This window comes from Staurois parvus, unplaced genomic scaffold (assembly GCF_062004578.1).
Source record: "Staurois parvus isolate SC_StPar_1 unplaced genomic scaffold, SC_StPar_1.0 ptg000145l, whole genome shotgun sequence".
Lineage (NCBI taxonomy): Eukaryota > Metazoa > Chordata > Amphibia > Anura > Ranidae > Staurois > Staurois parvus.
Window position 1 is genome coordinate 10,025,324 of NW_028317941.1, and position 22,191 is coordinate 10,047,514.

General features: G+C 37.8%; 1 protein-coding gene across 1 annotated transcript in view; it reads left to right on the forward strand.

Annotated features, from left to right (window-relative positions):
- The first annotated feature begins 7,797 nt into the window (after positions 1–7,797).
- LOC149464930 (interleukin-5 receptor subunit alpha-like) overlaps positions 7,798–22,191 on the forward strand; it is a 103,257-nt gene continuing 88,863 nt past the window's right edge. The window contains exons 1-4 of the mRNA XM_089673888.1: positions 7,798–7,989; positions 11,997–12,215; positions 17,757–17,865; positions 17,958–18,109. Of these exons, the coding sequence (XP_089530014.1) occupies positions 17,769–17,865; positions 17,958–18,109 (249 nt within the window). The 5' untranslated portion in view covers positions 7,798–7,989; positions 11,997–12,215; positions 17,757–17,768. The remainder of the gene's footprint in view (positions 7,990–11,996; positions 12,216–17,756; positions 17,866–17,957; positions 18,110–22,191) is intronic.

The window sequence follows — 22,191 nt, forward strand, 5'->3', positions numbered from 1 at the left end:
GAATGACATCAACATGGACAAACATCTGGATACCTTCTTAAAAGTGCCTTTTGCCTAGGTGAGTGGTACTTTGTGGCTATTGGAGTCTATCAGCGCCTTAAGGTTGGAGCAAGATTTGTCTGTCCAGAGGGTTAGTTTCCTCCACTGGAGATACCGATTTGTACAAGAATCTGTCGGATTTCCCTTGAGCCCTCTGTTTTGAGGCAGATGGAGCAATACTGCCAATGTAAGGAGAAGCATGAGCTCAAAACCAGAGGATACATCAGCTCAGGAGCCAGTCTGACAGCATTGGAACTTCCCTATGCTAGGCACCTATAACAGCTACAACAGGATCACTCTATTTCACACATATGGGGTACCTCTCCTTTGTACCATTTTTGCCAATGCCCTGGGACAAGGGAATACTCAACCTTCAGACAGGCCTTGGCTCTTAAAGATGAACGAACACCATGTACACTTACACAACAACTGTTCTCCAGTTTTGGGTCCCCTTACATAGTTACATAATTAGTTTCATAATTAGTCTAGCTGAAAAAAGATATTTAATAAATTTGCCTTCTCTTTGTCCCCAGTCACCCACTCTCGATGATTTTGTATAGGGCCTACATGCTTGGACCGGACCTTTTTACTATTAATATATTTCAAGAATTTTTGGGGGTTGGTCCTGCTTATTTCCTTTTTGCATATTCTGTTATGTTCTTTGTAATGTTTAAACGATGATAGCATTCCTTCATTTTTATATTTAATAACAGCTCTTTTCTTGACTTTTAGCTTTTTAAACATGTTGCCCCTGGGAATATATTTTGCAGTGTGTTAATATACAGTCTTTTTGAAGAACTCCCATTTCTGTGTTGTGTTCATTGATGCCAATATCCCCCCCCAGTCTAAGTCTTGGAGAGCAGCTCTCAGCCTTGGAAAATTAGCTCTCTTGAAATTGAGCGTTTTTATTTTTCCCTTATGTGCTTGCTGTTTACAGCTAACAATACATGAAATCATGTTATGGTCACTGCTACCCAGATGTTCTTTTATATAGACATTTGTAATAAGCTCTGCATGGTTTGAGATTACCAGGTCTAGCAGAGCATCATTCCTAATAGGGGCTTCTATGAACTGTATCATAAAATTGTCCTGTAGTAGGTTTAAAAATTTTTGCCCTTTAACTGTTCCTGCAGTACCATTACTCCAGTCAATTTCTCGGTAGTTAAAATCCCCCATTATTATCACTGTCCCAGCCCTTGCATCCCTTTCAATCTGTGCAAGGAGCTGAGTTTCCACCTCCTCATTAACACTGGGAGGCCTATAACAAACGCCAATGATTACCTTTGTAGTATGCACCCACATGTGCAGTTCCACCCATAATACTTCAACCTCATCACACTCTCCATCAACTAGGTCCTCTTAAACACTTGCTCTGAGATCACTTCTCACATAGAGACAGACACCACCACCTTTCCTATTTACTCTGTCTCTCCGAAAGAGAACATAGCCAGGAATATTTATGGCCTAGTCATGCGAAGAATGAAGCCAAGATTCAGCAATACCAATTAAATCATAGTTCTCTGCATGCTCCAAAGCTTCCAACTCACCTATTTTGCTTGGCAGACTTCTGGTATTGGTGAACAAACACTTTAATTGATTGACACCTTGTTCACACGTATTTTGCATATTTTTTATTTTCATACAAATGGTACCAATTTCACTGGTTGTTTGTAACATGGGAACCTTCCTAAATGTAAATGTACATCTTCCCACTGACCACAGATTCCTGTCCAGCATCGCCCACTAGCAGCATGGAAGACCACCTTGAACAAAGCACGGGCTCCAACATGCATCTGACTTTAACTCTTGAACTTCCATACCACTGCACAGGATGGAGAGCAATTCCATTTACATATTTACGCCAGGCTGCATTCTGACTATACCTTCTGTTGCCCGTGGCAACCACATGTTTAACTTGCATTAAGATGACTCTTAGTATGTTAACTCTTCATACCCCATGTGCCAGCAACCCAAGCTCTAGACTAAGTGTGCAATAGTGTTGGTTACTTGCAGTGCACCCCTTTTAAAGGACTTCAGACCAGGCAGAAGGCACTGTTTAACTCCAGAGTACACCAGAGTACACTGAATGTGACAGACTGAAAGCTGGACATTTTTTAATGTGAGTGCACTCCTATTTTTTAATAAACATTGGTTAATATAAATGCTACACTATGTTGAGCGTTCTGTCTACATGCAAAGGATATAATGGATAAGGAGTGGAAGGAACCCTCTGGAGCAGAGTGTGGAGAAGAGTGCAGCTGCAAAAGATTTATACCTACCCGGGTTAAAAGGGAAAGCGCTGTTTGACCTAATATCTGTAGGTCAAATAAGAAGGTGAGAGTATATACGTACAGTGCATCCAGAAAGTATGCACAGTGCTTAACTTTTGCCACATTTTGTGGAAAATGAATGGGAGAAATTTCCCAAAGGTGTGCCAAGCTTGTAGCATCATACTCAAAATGACTTGAGACTGTAATTGGTGCTAAAGGTGCTTCAACAAAGTATTGAGCAAAGGCTGTGAATACTTATGTACATGTGGTTTTTCATTTTTTATTTTTAATAAATTGCAAAGATTTCAAAGGTAACGTCTTTCACGTTGTCATTATGCGCTATTGTTTTTAGAATGTTGAAGAAAAAATTAATCCATTTTGGAATAAGGCTGTAACATAACAAAATGTGGCAAAAGTTAAGCGCTGTGAATACTTTCTGGATGCATGTTATGTATGACAGTGGTGGAGGAGCACAAAAGGGTGTTTTTGCACATGGAAGAAACGTGCACGGATTTATACAAGAATTAAGTTATTGTGTGTTGAAGATATCGTACATGAGGACTGTTTCTAGTATATGAGATATCCATAGCACATATAGTTTATGCACATACTGTAATGATTATATGCACTTTACAGATTGTTATATGAATATTGCAGCAACACTTTAAAAATGGAACATATTGGATTGTTTATTGCGCGGCACTGTTATATTGAATTATGGTTTAACATTCGACTGATTTAAAGTGCAACAGTACAAAGTTCAAAAAACAGACTGGACAGTTCAACAAGAACTCAGATGAACAGTCATTATCCCTATGTCCCTACTCCTAACCAGTCTATGTGCTGCCCCAGTGTACCTGCAAATGTAGAGTCCATGTGGATAAAGATCCATTAAAGATAATCCCCAGTGGTTGGTGTCTTCAGGGCAAACCCCAGGTTGGACGTCTCTCACAACTTTCGGACTCCTAAGTGGCTGTACACCTCACAGAACACAGCTGATGGGCCAGCAGCAAGGCTCTCGAACTCCTGTAGGTAGACTCTTCTGCCACAGACCACTATTCCTTTTTAAATCCACAGGAGCAGTGAGTCGGATGCAAAGATCCCACCAAAACCAACAACCCAGAAACAGAGTTAACTCTAACCCACCTAACTACATAACTACAATCACCTGTAGGTGGTGCATAACCATGTTAATAGGGATTATTGAAGCTGCTCCCATGATGTACTCTAAGAAATTGATTTTACAGGTAAGCCAAAAGTCCAGTATTTATTAAACAAATTTCACAAAGTCTGCATGGCACATTTTAGGCAATTTTGAAGAAACTGTGGCACAGGTGAAATTGTAATTTCACTGTAAGATTGGGGCGGCACAGTGGCTTAGTGGTTAGCACTTCTGCCTGGTAGTACTAGGGTCGTTGGTTCAAATCCCAACCATGGCACCACCTGCCTGGAGTTTGCATGTTCTCCCTGTGCCTGCGTGGGTTTCCTCTAGGTTTTCCGGTTTCCTCCCATACTCCAAAGACATGCAGGTAGGTTAATTGGATCCTGTCTAAATTCTCCATAGTATGTGTATGTTTGAATGTGAGTTAGGGACCTTAGATTTTATACCCCTTGAGGGTTAGGAACTGATGTGAATGTACAATATATATATGTAAATGTAAAGTGCTGTGTAAATTGACGGCACTATATAAGTACCTGAAATAAATAAATAAATACATTTTGTTAAAAAGCACTCCAGTCATCTCTAATTGATACTCTGATATTTATGTAATCACTTTGTATTGTTTGGTCATTTACCTTTTATTGGTATTGTGTTTTTAAATGTCTTTCTTAGATGGTGGGATGCTTTGGGTCCCTGTTTTTGTTTTTGTTTTGAGATTTGTGAACTTTTGTTGTTACATGACCCTATGCAGAGTACTGAATCTACAGGAAAAACATTCATTCAACGTTGAGGTATATAGGGCATGGGATATTTGCAAGTTTTTCCTAAATAGTACCTAATAGGGATGAGCCAAACACACCTGGGTTTGTTTTGCAGATGTTTAGCTGAACATATCAAAAGTTTGAATGCCAAATCTGAAGCCAAATGAAGTCATTGGGTGTCATGGGAACTGAATCAGTCAATGGACCTGGGTACTGTCCCAGGGGTTTCATTCCAATGCAAAAAAGTTTTAAAAAATATAATTTTGCAGGGAGCAGTGAATTTATTAATTTGAACGTGGAACTCTAAAACTTTACTATTAATTTAACAAACCTGCTTGTGTAGTGGTACATCTCTACCATGTAAACAAAGTAGTATGTCAAAAGTGATACAAAAAAAAAAAAACTTAAAATGTCATTAATTCACAATTCCTTGCAACCTTCCTTTGTCTTGTAAATGCATTTGGGCATTCCCCTAAAATACATACCAGACCGTTTGGATTTGGTATGGAATTTGTGAAAAATGGAAAATACAATACATTGCACAAGGGATTAAAGTTATGTGTTTAATAATTGATGCAGAAAAGCTACAGTTATCGGAATTAACAAAACAAATTGAAGATAGTGCTAAATCTCTGGACTCCTTTAAAGATTACCTCAAATTCAATAAATGTAATGAACAGCTAAAAAGGGAAATTGAAAAGGTTCAGAAAAACGTACGTTTAACAAAACAACAGGAATTTAAACAGGATCTTGACAATTGGAGTAGGGGTAAGATCTTTGATCTTACAACTGCCAGAGGGAGAAGTCGATCCAGAGGTAGAAGATATACTCAAACAAGAAGGGACCCCAATCATCAGATAGTAATAAAAAAACTGTTAATTTTTAGGAGCAGAAACAACAGATTCCGAACAGGGAGGACATCTGAAATCTAAAACCAGTCAAGGGAGTGTACAAATCAAAGAAACAGGAGGTAAACAAAATACTGCTGAAACAAATACTCTAGGTTGCACCAGAAGTCAGAGGACCTGATTAAATTAAAAAATAAGATGGATTTACCTTCACAAGATAAGATAGACCTTCAAATTGTTAATTATCAGATTTCCACCTTGAATCTAGACATATAAAACTCTTACAAAAGGGACTTTCTTTCTCTCTAATGAACAAGATGAGTGACTTTGAGGTTTTGGTGATTTCAATTTATTTCTACGGAAGGTGTTACTTTGAGCTATACACAATGTACTCCTAACCCAGATTGAAAACCAGGATCAGGATGAACAAGCACTTCAGGTTCTGATTAGTCTACTTGATGGAAATGACTCAAATGATGATAACATAGATATAATCTAACCAAGGATGAAAGAAAGGCCCTTGAATTAAAAAAACACCCCTAATATAATTAGAAAAAGGAGTGATAAGGGAGGAAATGTAGTCTTAATGAATAATGATGATTATGAGGAAGAAGTCAAAAGACAAGTGATACTAGTACCTACATTAGGCTTCCTGAAAATCCATTTAAGAAAATTATGGATTTGCTGAACCGCAAATTATTCTGGGCCTATAACGTCAATCTTCTAACCAAATCAGAGTATGATCTCTTGAAGACAGATACTTTTAACATACCAACGTTTTATGTGATACCTAAAATTCACAAAAATCCCTTAAAACTACCAGGTAGGCCCATAGTATCTACAGTGAATGGATCATTGGAAAAGATTGGCAAGTATCTAGATGACATAATTAAGGACATGGTTACAACCTCACCCTCTTACATCCAAGACACAAGAGAGGTACTATCTAAAATTCAAGAAATTGAGGTTCCAGAAGGAGTTTTATTGGCAGGGGTGGGCGTGGAAGCACTCTACATGTCCATCCCCCATAAATTGGGACTTATAGCGGTGACTCATTTTCTTGAGTTACATTACCCAGGAATGGGAGCCCAGAACAAATTCATCCTGGACTTACTAGAGTTCATGTTCAACCATAACTGTTTCCAATTCCTAGGTGTGAGCTACCAGCAAGTACACGGCACGTTGATGGGGCCCCTTGGGCCCCAGGTTATGCGTGCTTACACCTGGGATTTTGAAAACAGAAGATTGTGTACCAGACATCAATGTACTTGGATGGCTGAGGTAGATAGATTATATCTTGATACTTTAGAACGGTACGGTAGAACAGTTTGGGAAATTTATGCAGGGATTGAATCTAAATAATAGGACTATCAATCTAACATTTAGCTATGATTACAAGGAGATTTCATTCCTGGATTTGTCTGTTTCTATTGGACAAGGTCATCTTATAGCCAGAACATTCAGAAAAGAGATGGCAGCAAACATGCTGCTACATGCAGATAGCCACCATCTCGAGACCTTGAAGCAGGGTATATCTGCCTGTCAATTTCTCTGAATACTGAGAAACTATACTGAAGATTCCCAATTCCAACTAAAGGCTACTTCTATGTACATGAGGTTTAGATAAAGGAGATATCCACATAGTGTACTTAGAAAAGCAAAAAGAAATGCTGAATTGACACACAGAGAAATTCTATTGAACACACGAGGCAAGCAACAAAAAATAGATTGTATGGATCCTACAAGATGTATTACTAAACATGGCCAACAATGGAAGGAGGTAAAAAATACTTTACAAAGACATTGGCATATCTTACCATCTAACCCCACTTTGGCAGAGATAATTGGGAATAAAGCTCATATGGTGGTGTGTAGAGCCTCCAATTTAAAAGACTTCCTAGTTAAATCTGAATTTAAAAAGCAGCAAAACAGAAAACTGGCTGACTAATCTATCTGTCAGATATGTCCATTAGTGGAAAAAACACAGATGTTCACAGATGCAGACAATACTAAAATCTATGAAATCAAAAGATTGATAAATTGCTCTACGAGTACGAGTAAAGTCATATATATGATGGAATGCCCGTGTAAAAAGTTTTACATAGGAAAAACTAAAAGACAGTTACAAATCCAAATCAGTGAACATCTGAGAGATATAAAATAAATAAATAAATAAATGACAAGGAAAAGGAAAATCCCCTGGCTAAACATTTTAGGAATGTACTTTGAGACCAAATTGAGGGTCTTAAAGTAAAAGGTATTTTTGCCCTGAAATTGTCACTGAGAAAAGGAGACTTTGAGTTTTACTCCAGAAAGAAAAATTCTGCATGTATACATTAGGGACTTTGGTCCCAAAAAGGTTAAATACCGAGCTAAGTTTTAAAGTCTTCCTTTACTAGGCTGGGGATATCTGATTCCTAAAAAAGTGACTGATGATTTTTTGCTATATACTTTTAGGTGGATCCCACTAGAAATCTCCTCCAGTACATGGGAACTTATAATACCCTAATGATCTATACTATATAACCTAGATTTCTTTTAATAAGATACTTTATAATGATGACATCTATACACTAGGGGGTGCTATCATAGACCTATGATGGAAATGTAGGTATATAAACAAGCAGGAGACTGTCCCCTCCTCGTTGTGAAGAAGTCCGCAATGATTGGCTGGCAAAACGGGTCAAAGTTATTACATTATCATGCCCTGAACTAGCACTTGGTGGAGTCCCCAGACCTGGTCAATTGAGTTATGCTACAACATTACTCCTGGAATACCGGATCATCTCTAATACAACAGAGGCATCTGGAATGCAAGAACTCTCAGTCTGCTATTACGCCGACTGCATGGCTTAACATGGAAAGGATCGAGGATTGAGGACTTCCGGGATTTACTTGGAATGGTAGCAGTAAGTGTGTGACATAGTATATGTATGACTAATATGCTCTTTCCATCCACACTCTGCTACTCCAGCTCCTCTCTTGCTGTTGCAAAGCCTTCCTATCTGCCATTTATATTTGTTTCCTGCCATTTATACTTTGTGTTGACTTATTTGGATGGATCAGTCTGCACAAACCTAGCCTGTATTATACCTAAGTCATATAGTGTTGAATACTGAACAAGGATCCATCTCAATCAACATAATTTTGCCTCATTGTTGTTGCGTCTATGGACTTTTATATATATACATACCTTTGATTGTTATGGGCTTGAGATCTCAGCAGCTGCTTTTGTTTGCCTATTGCTTTATGCAAGGACTTACCTCTGCTTAATAGGCTTTCACTTTTCTTGACGGCCCTAATGAGAAGCCAATAATGCTTCTCAAGACGCCAATACACATACTACAATTACTATCTTAATGTGTGCACAATGTTTTTCATTGTTGATGTCCTTAATTGAGGTGTAATTAATTTATCTGCTAGTTATTAGCTTCTATTTCATATGTATAGCTCTTATGACCAGTAAGTGCCTCTGAATACAAACCAACCATAGGGGCACAACAATCTGGATTATTTTGTTTTAATTGTGTTTTATTGGGTGTAAACGTAGGATGGTTCATGATTGGAAGACATCATTTTTATCTTTAATTATCAATAAAGATTTGTAACACTGTTTCACATAAACTACTGTGCTAGGGTGATTAATCACCTGCGTTGGCAGGCTGTACCTTACGGATGCCTTGTTCTTTTTAATTTGAGTGGGAAGCAAAACAAAAAGAAATGACATGGTGTCCCCTCCCTCCAGACCCTTAGTCTTAGCATGCCACCTGGCAGGCCAATCCTGCTTAAAGTATTACTAAACCCACAACAGTAAAATCAGTCTGTATATGCAGTAAAGCATGCTTGTTATACTCACTGTGAAACCTAAGGAATTATGGTGTCCGTTTATGAACCAGCGATAAATGATCGCTGCTCAGTTCTCCGGCATTCTCGGAGAACACAGTTCTCCTGTGAATGCCTTTTATGAAGCAGTTCTCCGAAAGAAGGCAGAACGGTCTCCAAACGCTGGAGAATGGTCTACAAATGGTGGAAAACTGATGATTTTACTATAATCTCTCGAGATAACAGTAAAAGATCAGTTTACTAAGCAGAGGTAAATTATTGCTGCTTAGTTTGCGGTTCCTCCGATTCTCCAGCTCTGGGCTGGAGAATCTGGAGGGAGAACACAGATCTCCAGTGAAGAGCTGAACAGTTCTCCTCTGATCTCCTGAGTGTCATAAACTGTGAATGACCAGAGAATAGCTGCGATCCTCTGAATCGCAGCTATATTCTGTGTCATAAACGGACACCTAATCCTCTGCACTGTGTAAATATGCTGTTTGATCTTGACTTCTCTGATCCTCCCCTTCTTCCACTTTCCCTCTCTTATCTCCCGAGAAGACATATTGTGTGGAGTCACTCTGCACATGCTCAGTTTGGTGTGTATTGCTTCAGAGTTTTTTTGTTTTTTTCTTGGGAGAGTGCATGAGATCAGCACAGGGCAAATCAGTACTGTCCAGACAGAGGTCAGGGGTTTTGCATCCTCCTAGAGCAAAATTAAAACTCCTACTAGCTTTAACCAGTGCTCGGCTGGACACTGATAGAAATCACAAGACTGCAAGTAATTGTACTTCCATATTCTGTGTACCGTGGGAGACCAGATATAGTGAATGTAGGGTCCTAGTAACACTTTACCAATAAAGGCCACATTCCCTCATCACTGGGGGGGAACCCCATTATGAAGATGTTAGGGGTGGGCACCCATTGGAATTTTGAATCCCCCTTTAAGATAAAGGGCCTCTAGATAGCTGTCTCCTCCAACCCACCCGGAGTGAATGAGTAAGGGGTACATACCCCTACTTATTCCTAAAAACAGTCAATTGCAAATAAACACACACACAAAAAAAAAAATCAGCGTTGTCAATCCAGCATCAATCATGATGAACATATTTTCACCAAATAAATAAAAACATTTAAATTAAACTGAACATAAACTGAACAAAAACATAGTTCTCTTTTAAGAGCCTGTTTAGTGTAAACCATTTGCTACGCAAATGTTTACAAAGTCATGGCTTGGAATATTCTTCATATATTTTATGAACATTATAAACACCTATCCTTTTATGCAAGCTAGGTGCTCCTGTGTTCTAGTTTTACATTAGTAGATAGGTAGGGATTAGCTTCTAGTTGACCATGGATTTGACCTGAACCAACACTTTTTGCGGTTTACCAAGTAAAAGAATTAAATGGCCAAATTTGGCCAGTTTGCCTCACCTCCTGCTGTAGGTGAAAACCATTCATTTAGTGGCAGTATTACTACCCCCTTTAAGTGAATTAATATGGATTACATAGTACCTCTTGTTACTCATTCACAAAAAAAAAATGTAAATAGTAATTAAAGCACACAGCATTGAAAAAATATTTGCTTAAAAGAGCCCTCCCCCCAAAAAAGCATGTATCACTTCACCCATAAACTCACAATTCTCACTGAGCGATGCTCCACATGACCATATGTGGCCAATGCTATCACCCAGGATCCTCCAGCCTCTTTGCTTAAAAACAGAAGCAGGCCAAGGATTGGAACAGTCATTTAGCAGCAAGTTTTTTTTTTCAGTATTCCACTTTATATACAGGTTTATGGCATCCAGCAAGCATGTTATTTAACCCCTTCCATCCAAATGTTAATGCTTAAACACAATTTGCACTTTTGACACGTGTTAGTAAAACCGTACATATCATCACATCTACTTTGTGCATCCAGCCAGATTATACCTTGTTTTTTCAGGACAAATTAGGCTTTCATTTGGTGGTAAATGGTAATGGCTAGCTCCTGTTTTTTTTATTACCAAAGGAAAACTGGCCCAAAATAGCAAAAAAAATAAGATGTTTTAAATATAGCTGCATATTTCTTGCTACTATCATACCCTACCACCAAAGAACAATCCAAAATAAATTCTGTTGCTGATGATCGCAGTGATACCACATACAGTATGTGTATGTTAGTCATTGTTTGTACCTGTAGTACAGTCCAGAAACAATAGTGCACATTTTGCTTTTTTTTTTTAATTCTACCTAAAACTAACTGACACAGATACTAATTTTAAAAATATATATATTGATCATGCCCATCGACCTTGACCGTTGACCCTGACCTTGGACCCTTACTTGACCCAAACACTAACCCTGGCACTGATCTAGATCAACTCTTGATCTAGGTATTTAATTTCTTTCTTTCTTTCTTTCTTTCTTTCTTTCTTTCTTTCTTTCTTTCTTTCTTTCTTTCTTTCTTTCTTTCTTTCTTTCTTTCTTTCTTTCTTTCTTTCCACTCCCCTCTATTCAGAGAATGAGAAAATGCAGGGGGTGGGCTTCACAGTGACTGATCATTGTCATAGCCAATCAGAGGCTATCATAGCACTCAAGTGACCCAGGACCAGAATTTCTGGGTCCCGATCATTAGTACGGGACCCGCTGTGCAGCATGCTCCCAGCAGAAAGACAGATATGCATATATGCGGCCCCACAGCACAAAGCCCAGTCCAGTAAGGCCACATATATACAAACTATCAGTGGGAAGGGGTTAATGTGTTGCCCTTTAAACTTCATTAAAAAACTCACTTACTGTTCAATTATTTTTGCAATTTTGCATCTACCATCTACTCGTGCCCTTTATTACCAAAATCTTGCAAACTGGCCTTGAAGAAAGGCAGAAAAAAATAATAAATAAGATTCAGCTCCTGTAGACTTTAATGGGATTTGGGCACTGTGTACTAGCTTTGTATGGTTTGTTCATCACTATAAACAAGTAAAACTCATAATCATTTTTGAGTTCAACTATTGTAATTTCAAGAGAAAAAAAATATTTTCAATGTACATATGTCATCCCAGTATTTTTCTGTCTGACACATTTCCTTCTTGCTTACTTCCTTGTTTTTGGTAAGATTTCAGTTTGAATTGCACAAGCCAACATTAAGGAACTAGATATATTTACACATAACCTACTGGAGTGAAGAACCACAAAGATTGTTTTTATCAAATATCACACAGCATCTTCATAGAATTAAAGAGCAAAAAATAAGTTCTGAATGGAAATTCCACACCTGGATACAGATCCGCCTGTGGCTCCGGTGATGTATTGGACAGCAGCTGAGAAAGTAAAGGTTAGTGATAAGTTTAATGTATATTTATAAATTAAAGCAAACCTGTTCCAAAAGATATATGGATTTTGGTTTGGTAAAGGAATTTTTTTAGTAAATATTCGCAACTCTTTTAGTAAATTAGCCCAATGAGGGCTGCTATTGATGACCTTTTAAAAGTATGACTTGCTTAGCTGCCCCTGGCTCTTTTGAGTTTCCTACTGAGAACAAGCAAGCATAAAGCATAAAGTCTTAAAGCAGATCTCCTTTTTTGTATAACTTGTTCCATGTCAAAAAAATAATAAGGTTATTGGATTGCTATGGAATCAGGGCAGCCATTTTTTTCAGATAGTTTATTAATTGAAACCTCCATACTTTCCCAGTACAGGTTTTTTTTAAAGGACAACCATTGAAAATTTTTTGTTTTGGGATAACTCTATGGGGTTAAAGAGTAATGACAGTATTTGGAGTATAAATCCCTGTTTTTCTCTTAAATTTAACATTAAAAATATGGAGAGCTCCTGTGTTTCCAAACTTCCCGAACAAATGGCCAGTTTTCTGGTCTTCTGACCAAAAACTGCAGCAGAAATAGTGCCCAATCATTGGTGTCAGTAGAAGGAATAGCACCTTATTAATAGTATCAGTGATACTCCTATGTCCCCCTTCTGCCACACTGATCCCTCAGAACAGTGCATTTGACAACCCCCCCGTGCACTGATCCTTCCTGCTTGCTCGCAACACTAAACATCCACATCTGGCTTCCCTGGCTTTCCCCCAGCTGCCTTCCCTCCTCTGCCCTACCCTGGCTTCAGGAGCTGCAGGGGAGAGAGCCACAGAAGGATTGACAAGTACTCCCCCTGGCCCCCCCGTAGTGCCCTCCCCTCGCTGATCCCCCAACACGATTTCTGACAGTGCAGCTGGCTGGCTTTCCCTCCTGCAGGCTGCAGCTGATGCTTGGGAGGGAAATAGCTGTCAGGATGGAGGGATGGTAAACATGTGTCTACGTCTTTACTTCTTTTCCTTAATGAACATAATGAGCGATCGGTACCGACTGCTCCTATGTTCATTCATCACTAGAGCATAACAGTGTTTACTATGCTCCAGTTTATGAATGAATAGGTGTGTCTATGCAGATACTTCAATTCATTCATATGCAGAGAAAGGGACCTGAGGACTATGTCTTCAGTCCAATTTGACATCTATGTGGGTCTGGGTGCTTGTCCCTGAGCTCAAAATGTCTGCATTTGGGGTCCTGCACCCACATTTACACGGATGTCAGATTGGGTACAGCAGTTGTGCCTATGCAACCTTTGCATCCCAATTGGCATGAATGGGACTGCCTACACTGGGATGCATGGAACACCTGGGCATCCCTGAGCAGATAAAGAATGGCCCTCCTCGGACATACACTTTAGTACGCCATGTAAATGAGGCCTTAGTAGGAATTTAACAGGAATTTTGTAAGTTATGTTGTGTTTGTGTCTGCTAAAAATTATTTCAGTGTATTGTTAGTGAAAATAGCGATTTGATAAGCATTTGCGCAACTATTGTGGGGTCTAAAAAAATCAGTAGCAGTTTTTTTTTTCTATGGTTCATGTGCCTTCAGAAAATGCATGCTTTGGGGCTCTTTTACAAACTTTGAAACCTGTAAGTGAAAAATGATAACCTCAGATTTTTAAAGAGATTTTAGAGTAAATTGCTTTTATTTACTGCTTTGCGCACTGTCAGTTTTCACCATTTCACAAAAAGGCAACATTTAAAATGTACAAATATTTGTTATTTGTTAACTTAATACAGTTTTGATTTTTTTATTTAGTAGAAATTTAGCAGGAATATTTTTAAGTTTTGCTGTGTTTGTGTCTGCGAATAAGGATTTTTATGTATTTTTAACAAAATTATTGGCCTGATAAACGTTTACGCAAGTATCACAGGGCCTAAAAAATCAGTAACACGTCCTTTTTATTCTACTGGGCCTATGCTTTCAGAAAATATATGGTTTGGGGGGTCTTTTACAAACTCTGAGAGCTGTAAGGGAAAGATTTAAAAAAAACAGCAAAATTGCAAAAATGGTCTGACCACCTGAGTTTAAAAGTGAAGTGCTGGGCCTGGCAGCAAAAGGGTTAAATTCTATCATCATCAAATGTCTGTGCCTCATACTTTTTAAAATTATTTTATTTCTAAAAATATCACAAACTTAAGAATACTGAGATTGCTCATTCATAAATTAACTAGGCTGTCGTAACACAATGAACACAGGCAATTTGATTGCTAACATTTTGTTTGATTTTGAGAGACGTTAAGTTCTCACTGGTCAAAAATAAATGCCTACCCTGATTTTGATTATGTGGGGAAGTATACAAATGGTCACAAGGACCATTTTTTGTTGTATAAAATTTAAGAGGCTATCTGTCAGCCTCAAAAAAATTACCAGCATGCTTTCTATAGCTTGTAAACTGGTGCAGCAAATCTATGATGACTTGCTCCAGGAAATATCAAAGACATTATATAACCATGCAGCACTACAATACTTTTACAATACATTTTATTTGAAAATGATGACCTTTGAGTTTATGTAGTAAGAGTACGAGGAAAAATATGGTAACTTCAAGGTGTGTTTTACTGACATCTAAAATATTACAGGATAGATTCTGATTTGCAGCCATGGGTGCTACATGTTATTCTTACTGCTTTGTTGTCAAATGTTTAATTGAATAAATTCATTTGAGTCTTTGAAAGGTAGACAGTTTTCAGTAAAAAAAAAAGTATATTTTACTATAGAAATTATTTTCTATTCCGTTCTGCAAAACCTAATAATACTGAATTTTTGCTTTTTTTTTTTTAATAGAAATAATGCTAAATTTTGAATGCCAATATGTAAGGGTACTGTGGTTTAATTGCTAGAACATTTATTTAAAGCAGATCTGTTATTTGAGTGAAATTATGCCTTTTAAAACTAGTAAATCAGCAAAGACCTTGCATGTATCAATGTCAATTTCTTGTTACCTAGCAACTCATTTTTTTTCTCCCTGTATCCTAGGCACCCAGGATAATCCCTAGTGGACAGGGACATTTCAGTTTTTATTAGAACAAAAAAAATGGAAGGAAAACTTTTTCAGTAAATTATAGCATAACTTTTATGAGTACAAATTAAAAATAACACGTGCTACCTTGAATATCAACACCTTAAATGGAATACTTAAAAGATAATTTCACCTTTAGTAACATGCTACATGTGACACCCATATTTAGGGTATCACATGTAATATGTTACTAACTGAGCAGCTCCCACACTTCTCCCTCCCAAATCCCTGTTGTGACAACCAACTATCTTCTCCCCGCTGCCATAATTTTTAAAAAAATGCATCCATGTGGAGTTCTGCCCACCCAACTTCATCATTCATTCACAGAGTTGTGTGAATAGGAGAACTACAACTACCATCAGCCATTGTGGATGATGGCTTGTAGTCCTCAATAAACTACAATGGCACTGCTGAGTGTTCTAGATAGTTCATTGATACTTTCTGTCATACCAGGTATGGGCAAGCAGCTACACTGACAGTCTACAGGAGCCTTGCATTGCACCTGTGATCTGATGGTTTCAGGTACAATGCTTTACAGGTTCCTAATAGAAAAAAAATGCACATTATTTACCTGTAAAAATATGTGCATTTATTATTTTTCAAAAAGGCAAACTTATCCTTTCATCTGAAAGCATATACTTGTTTGCCAGATTCCTGGCCCCTTGCTACATGCTGTGTTTCTGTCTGCTGTCTACTATGTCACTACTGTATCCTGTAGTGATGTAGTGGCTGGAAGATGGAACCAAAGGCATCTGACAGACCTCAGACTGTGTCTGATGCAGAAGATTCTTCATTCTGAGTTTTCTTTTGAAGACAATGAAGATTACCAGTGTGGATAACAGGACACATCACTATTAAAAGACATATTCCAAGTACCATTTTTAAAAACTGACATTAAAAAATACTTTAAAACAAAAGGGTTGCATGGACAAACCATTGGCATACTTTAATACCCCTGTCTTAGAAAGATTTTAGGATATTTAAAGTAGAACTAAATCTAAAACTTTTTCAGAAGGGTTATAACCCCTGTAATTTTTTTATCTTGTCATCAATGTCTCATTGAGTAGATTTCCCTTCACTTCCATGGTCACAATAAGAAATATAAAGAAACTCCTGCTGTTCACAAGCATCACCAGAAGTGTACTCATTGGGAGATTTTCCCTGTATTCCTGTTATGGTGACATTTAAAAATTTGGGATTTTCTTTCATGTTCATTCTCCTTCATAACAGTCACCCGGACAAAAAGAGAGGGTGAGTCTTCCTAATGCAGACACAAACAGCAAGAAAAGCCTGCCCGGTGCTCTAATCCATCTCCACTCTATCCAAAACTAAAAATAAATGTTTTGCTTTTTTAGTTAGAATTTTTAGGGGTTACCAGTTGAAGTACCACATCCGAGTGTATTTTTTAGTTTATAGCAAAGTATGTTTTTTCTTTCCTGGCTTTTTAGTTCTCAAAGATTGATATGGATCAGGGTTTACCCAAGTCACCCATCCAATAATTCTGTTCATTTTAATGAAAATTGTTATTCTGGAATCTCTTTCTGAATAGGAAGAAGCAAAATCCTGCAAGCTGACGCCTAGAGAATGTGTATTGCAAGGTTCTCCGAGGATTAGAGGATTAGATGACTCCATAGGCTGTCAATAGTGATGGTGTAATGGATAGCCAGCCCTGCTTTTGCACTGTGATACAGTAGCTGCAGCAGTACAGTGTGGAGACTTAGGCCTCATGCACACAGCGTGCTTTTGCAGCCACATTTGGCGGCGTCAGGTGTTTTTTTAACTACTTCCAAGTGGCTCTCCATGTTATCCTATGCGTCCAAGCACACTTAGACTTTTAGAAGCTTTTAGTAGCAATAGTGTTTACCTGCAGGAAAAAAAACCCAGGGCCAGTACGGCCGGTAGCAGCAGCGTTTTGGCAGAAAAAAACGTTTGATGCGTGTAAACGCATCTAAACGAGTGTTAACTTTAGGTGCGTGTAGCGCTTGAGCATTAATTCATTTAAATGGCCAGAATAAATTATTATTCTGGCCAATTAAATCAATTAGCGCCCAAGCGCTTGATGCTTGTAAACACGCCTAAATGCTTGTACAAGCATTAGACACTGACAAGCGTCAGGTGTTTTTTCTGCCAAAACACTGCTGTCAAGAGAAGGGGTGTTTTTATAATGTCCTGTGTGCACGAAGACCTACCATGCATAATGGTAGATTGTAAAGTGTTAACATTCTCTCTATTTTATTGAATTTGGCTACCTATGCTACTTACAGTATGTTATTTATGTATATTTTTTTAAGGGTACTCAGATATTTTATGTAGAACAATCATGCAACAGAATCTGCTTCCTCTACAAGAAGCTGCTTCGGCTTCTTTGGGTGTCATGGCTTTTTTGGGGGGGAAAGATAATGTCACAAGTGGATACTAGCAGTGTAGGAATTTGGAATATGTAATGGATTGTACATGTTGATTCTTTTTTTTTGTATTTTTAAAGGGGCCAGTGTGAATGATGTCTCATAAAGACCATATACCATTATGGATCCTTCTACTGGCATCAATCAAGGTTTGTTACCAGATACATGTAACCAATACCACATTAAACTGTAAGTATTTAAGTAAAACAATATCAGGAGCAAAAGTCTTAACATTCTTGTTATTGTCATGTGTTTCTAAAGATATGGTGATCTCTTTTCAGTTCTTCTTAAAAGGCCTAACATTAGAATATTAAATTATCGCCCAAATGCCGTTAATCTTACCTGGGATACAGAGGTAATATCTGAAATAGATGAGTATGAGATCTGTTATAATTTATCCTATCGATTTCTGGATAAAACAAGTTGGAAGAAGGTAATCAGTGTTTTCATTGTTACTGTTATTTTAAATGTAAATTTTATTTTGAGCCTTTATATTTTGGGACTAATTTCTTAATCTAGATCAAACAACTGAACACAGTAGATCATATCTATCAATCACGGGTTAGCTATTTGAAGTTTACTATTGTAAAAATTAAATATCTAATTGGTTGCTATAGGTTAGTCATTGCAATTTCTTTATGAAAAAGGGGCTTGTTGTTCCTTACAGAGCGTTAATTGGCCATAGCTAGTAAAAGCCTCAACTATTTCCACAGGTGCTGTTTGTTGTTGTAATAATTATTGATTGTTGCCATCTAAAATGTCTCTGTAGCCACCAGCTATGACATGGCCTGGATAAATGAATACATTCAAAGACATAATGAAATAGGATGCCTTTATTTAAGCTATTGAGCAATTATTGACATTTTTAACCTTATACCTACAGTGGGGATCGAAAGTTTGGGCACCCCAGCTAAAAATTTATATTAATATGCATAAAGAAGCCAAGGAAAGATGGAAAAATCTCCAAAAGGCATCAAATTACAGATTAGACATTCTTATAATATGTCAACAAAAGTTTGATTTTATTTCCATCATTTACACTTTCAAAATAACAGAAAACAAAAAAATGGCGTCTGCAAAAGTTTGGGCACCCTGCAGAATTTATAGCATGTACTGCCCCCTTTGCCAAGCTGAGACCTGCCAGTGTCATGGATTGTTCTCAATCATCGTCTGGGAAGACCAGGTGATGTCAATCTCAAAGGTTTTAAATGCCCAGACTCATCTGACCTTGCCCCAACAATCAGCACCATGGGTTCTTCTAAGCAGTTGTCTAGAAAACTGAAACTGAAAATAGTTGATGCTCACAAAGCTGGAGAAGGCTATAAGAAGATAGCAAAGCGTTTTCAGATGTCAATATCCTCTGTTCGAAATGTAATTAAGAAATGGCAGTCATCAGGAACAGTGGAAGTTAAAGCAAGATCTGGAAGACCAAGAAAAATATCAGACAGAACAGCTCGCAGGATTGTGAGAAAAACACTTCAAAACCCACGTTTGACTGCACGATCCCTCCAGAAAGATCTGGCAGACACTGGAGTTGTGGTACACTATTCCACTATAAAGAGATACTTGTACAAATATGGTCTTCATGGAAGAGTCATCAGAAGAAAACCTCTTCTACGTCCTCACCACAAAAATCATCGTTTGAACTTTGCAAATGAACATATAGACAAGCCTGATGCATTTTGGAAACAAGTTCTGTGGACCAATGAGCTTAAAATTTAACTTTTTGGCAGGAATGAGCAAAGGTACGTTTGGAGAAGAAGGGGCACAGAATTTAATGAAAAGAACCTCTGTCCAACTGTTAAGCATGGGGTTGAATCAATCATGCTTTGGGGTTGTGTTGCAGCCAGTGGCACAGGGAACATCTCACGAGTAGAAGGAAAAATGGATTCAATAGAATTTCAGCAAATTTTGGATGGTAACTTGATGCCATCTATGAAAAAGCTGAAGTTAAAGAGAGGATGGCTTCTACAAATGGATAATGATCCTAAACACACCTCGAAATCCACGGGGGATTACATCAAGAGGCGTAAACTGAAGGTTTTGCCATGGTCTTCACAATCTCCTGACCTCAACATAATTGAAAATCTATGGATAGACCTTAAAAGAGCAGTGCGTGACAGACACCCCAGAAATCTCAAAGAACTGGAAGACTTTTGTAAGGAAGAATGGGCAAAGATACCTCAAACAGGAATTGAAAGACTCTTGGCTGGCTACAAAAAGCGTTTACAAGCTGTGATACTTGCCAAAGGGGGCAGTACAAGATATTAACTCTGCAGGGTGCCCAAACTTTTGCAGACGCCATTTTTTTGTTTTCTGTTATTTTGAAAGTGTAAATGATGGAAATAAAATCTAACTTTTGTTGACATATTATAAGAATGTCTAATCTGTAATTTGATGCCTTTTGGAGATTTTTCCATCTTTCCTTGGATTCTTTATGCACATTAATACAAATTTTTAGCTGGGGTGCCCAAACTTTCGATCCCCACTGTACAATCTCTGTCAATGCCCAGATCATTTGCATCACTCGCATAGAATGGGAACAATGCATCTTGAGTCTAATTTGCATAAACCAAGCTCACAAAGTACACATAGGGGTCTATTTATAAAACATTTGTTGTATGAATGCCACAAGTATTCCTCCATCCTGCCCACATTTTCTCTCCTTTTTTTCTCTAATATGATTATTTCCTATGATTGTTGAAACGAGAGAAAGAGAAAGAAAAATAATTTATTGTATTCGGGAAAATGCAGGGAAGATTCATGAAGGCTGGGTGAATGCTTGTGATATTGATCCAATTAATGTTTTTATAACTAGACCCATAAAAGTGACTAAAAAAATGTATAACCACATTTAGGAGCCAGCCCAATCAACAGGTAACTGAAAACAAAAAGCCAGCCTTTGATCATAACTTTAACTCTAACAGCATTCTGTGTTATGGCATTTGCTAGGGATTTCCACACTTAGGGAAAAATGTAATGTTCTTTGGGCTATTTTCTCTTTGAATGAATGTTCTTTTATTAAAGGCAGTAGTGAAATATCACATTATGGCCAATAAAGAGGGCTGAGGTGCAAAAAGAATACATAGGAGATCATTTACTAAAATTGGAGAGTACTAAATCTGGTACAGCTCTGGAAGCAAATCAGCTTCCAGTTTTTTTTTTTTGTTTTAGTAAAAGCTTAATTGAAAAAACTGAAGTTAGAAGCTGATTGGCTACCATACAGGGCTGCACCAGATTTTGCACTCTCCAGTTTTAGTAAATCAACCCCACAATCTTTGCAACAAGAGATACAATGTAACAATTGTTACTACCATTTGTTATATTTACTTTATCAGTGCTGAGCGAACTACTGGCACTTTATAAATACTGTATAATAATAATAATAATAATAATATTTATTTGCTAATTCTCTCAGCCCTCAGCCCACATTTGTTGAGAAAAAAACATTCTCCTCTTGGTGATTTATGTACTGTACATTGCAAGGATTTTAACAAGCTTTGATGCAGATTCCTACCTTTTGTTATTCTGGAGAAATAGCTGTTTATTTGTCTGTGTCCATGTGCAGAGTGAATCTACAGTATATGGAAGTGTTTTTTTTATGTTTCAATATTTTTATTAAGTTTTTCAGAGATAAACATGGAAAAAACAGGGAAATGAGATATGGTTCATTCATACAATATTGCAATGGACAAAATATAGTTGAGCATTTTTGTTGTGATACCCACCCAATGGACGGATGAGGTGTTAGTCTTGTTTAGAAATATCATCAGAGGTATTCGTGTGCATATGATGAATCTTGGTGAGGAGTTTGGGGTGTTAGGGGGGTTTTGGTGGAGAGGTGGGGGAGGATAGGATTGGGGGAGGAGGGATATAACTGGGTACTTGAGGAGATACCAGTCTTGTTATGGGAGGTAATTTAATCTCATGAAATGTCATCAGGGTTGTACAGAACATTTTGAGTGATTTAGCCATCGGGTCCATTGGTTATTGAATTTGTGATAGGAAGAAGTGTTTATTGCGGATAATTTTTCCATTTGACATTGAGTGTTAAGGTCTGTAATTAATGAAGTGATTGAGGAGGTATTATTTGTGTTCCATAATCTAGTAATATTAATTTTGGCGGCAAAGAGTATGTGGGTAATAATTGTTCGGGAATGGGGAGGGAGTTTCTCGATTACGATGTGTAGGAGTGCTAATGAGGGGTACGGGACTATCGAAATTTTGTTTATTTCGGAGATTAATTGAAAAGTAGTATTCCAGAAGGATCGAAGTGACTTGCATGACCACAGAATATGTAGTGTTGAGCCTGGCTCACCACATTGTCTCCAGCATGTAGGAGCTTGTTTCGGATAGTAGATGGAGAGTTTGACCGGGGTCAGGTATCATTGGTGGAGTTTTTTTAGATATGACTCCCAGTGGGAGCTGCATCGGGTAGCTTTATAGGTGATGTTGAAGGTATTGTCCCAGCATTTTAAAGTTATTTGGTCTGATAGGATTTTTTTCCAATTGTTT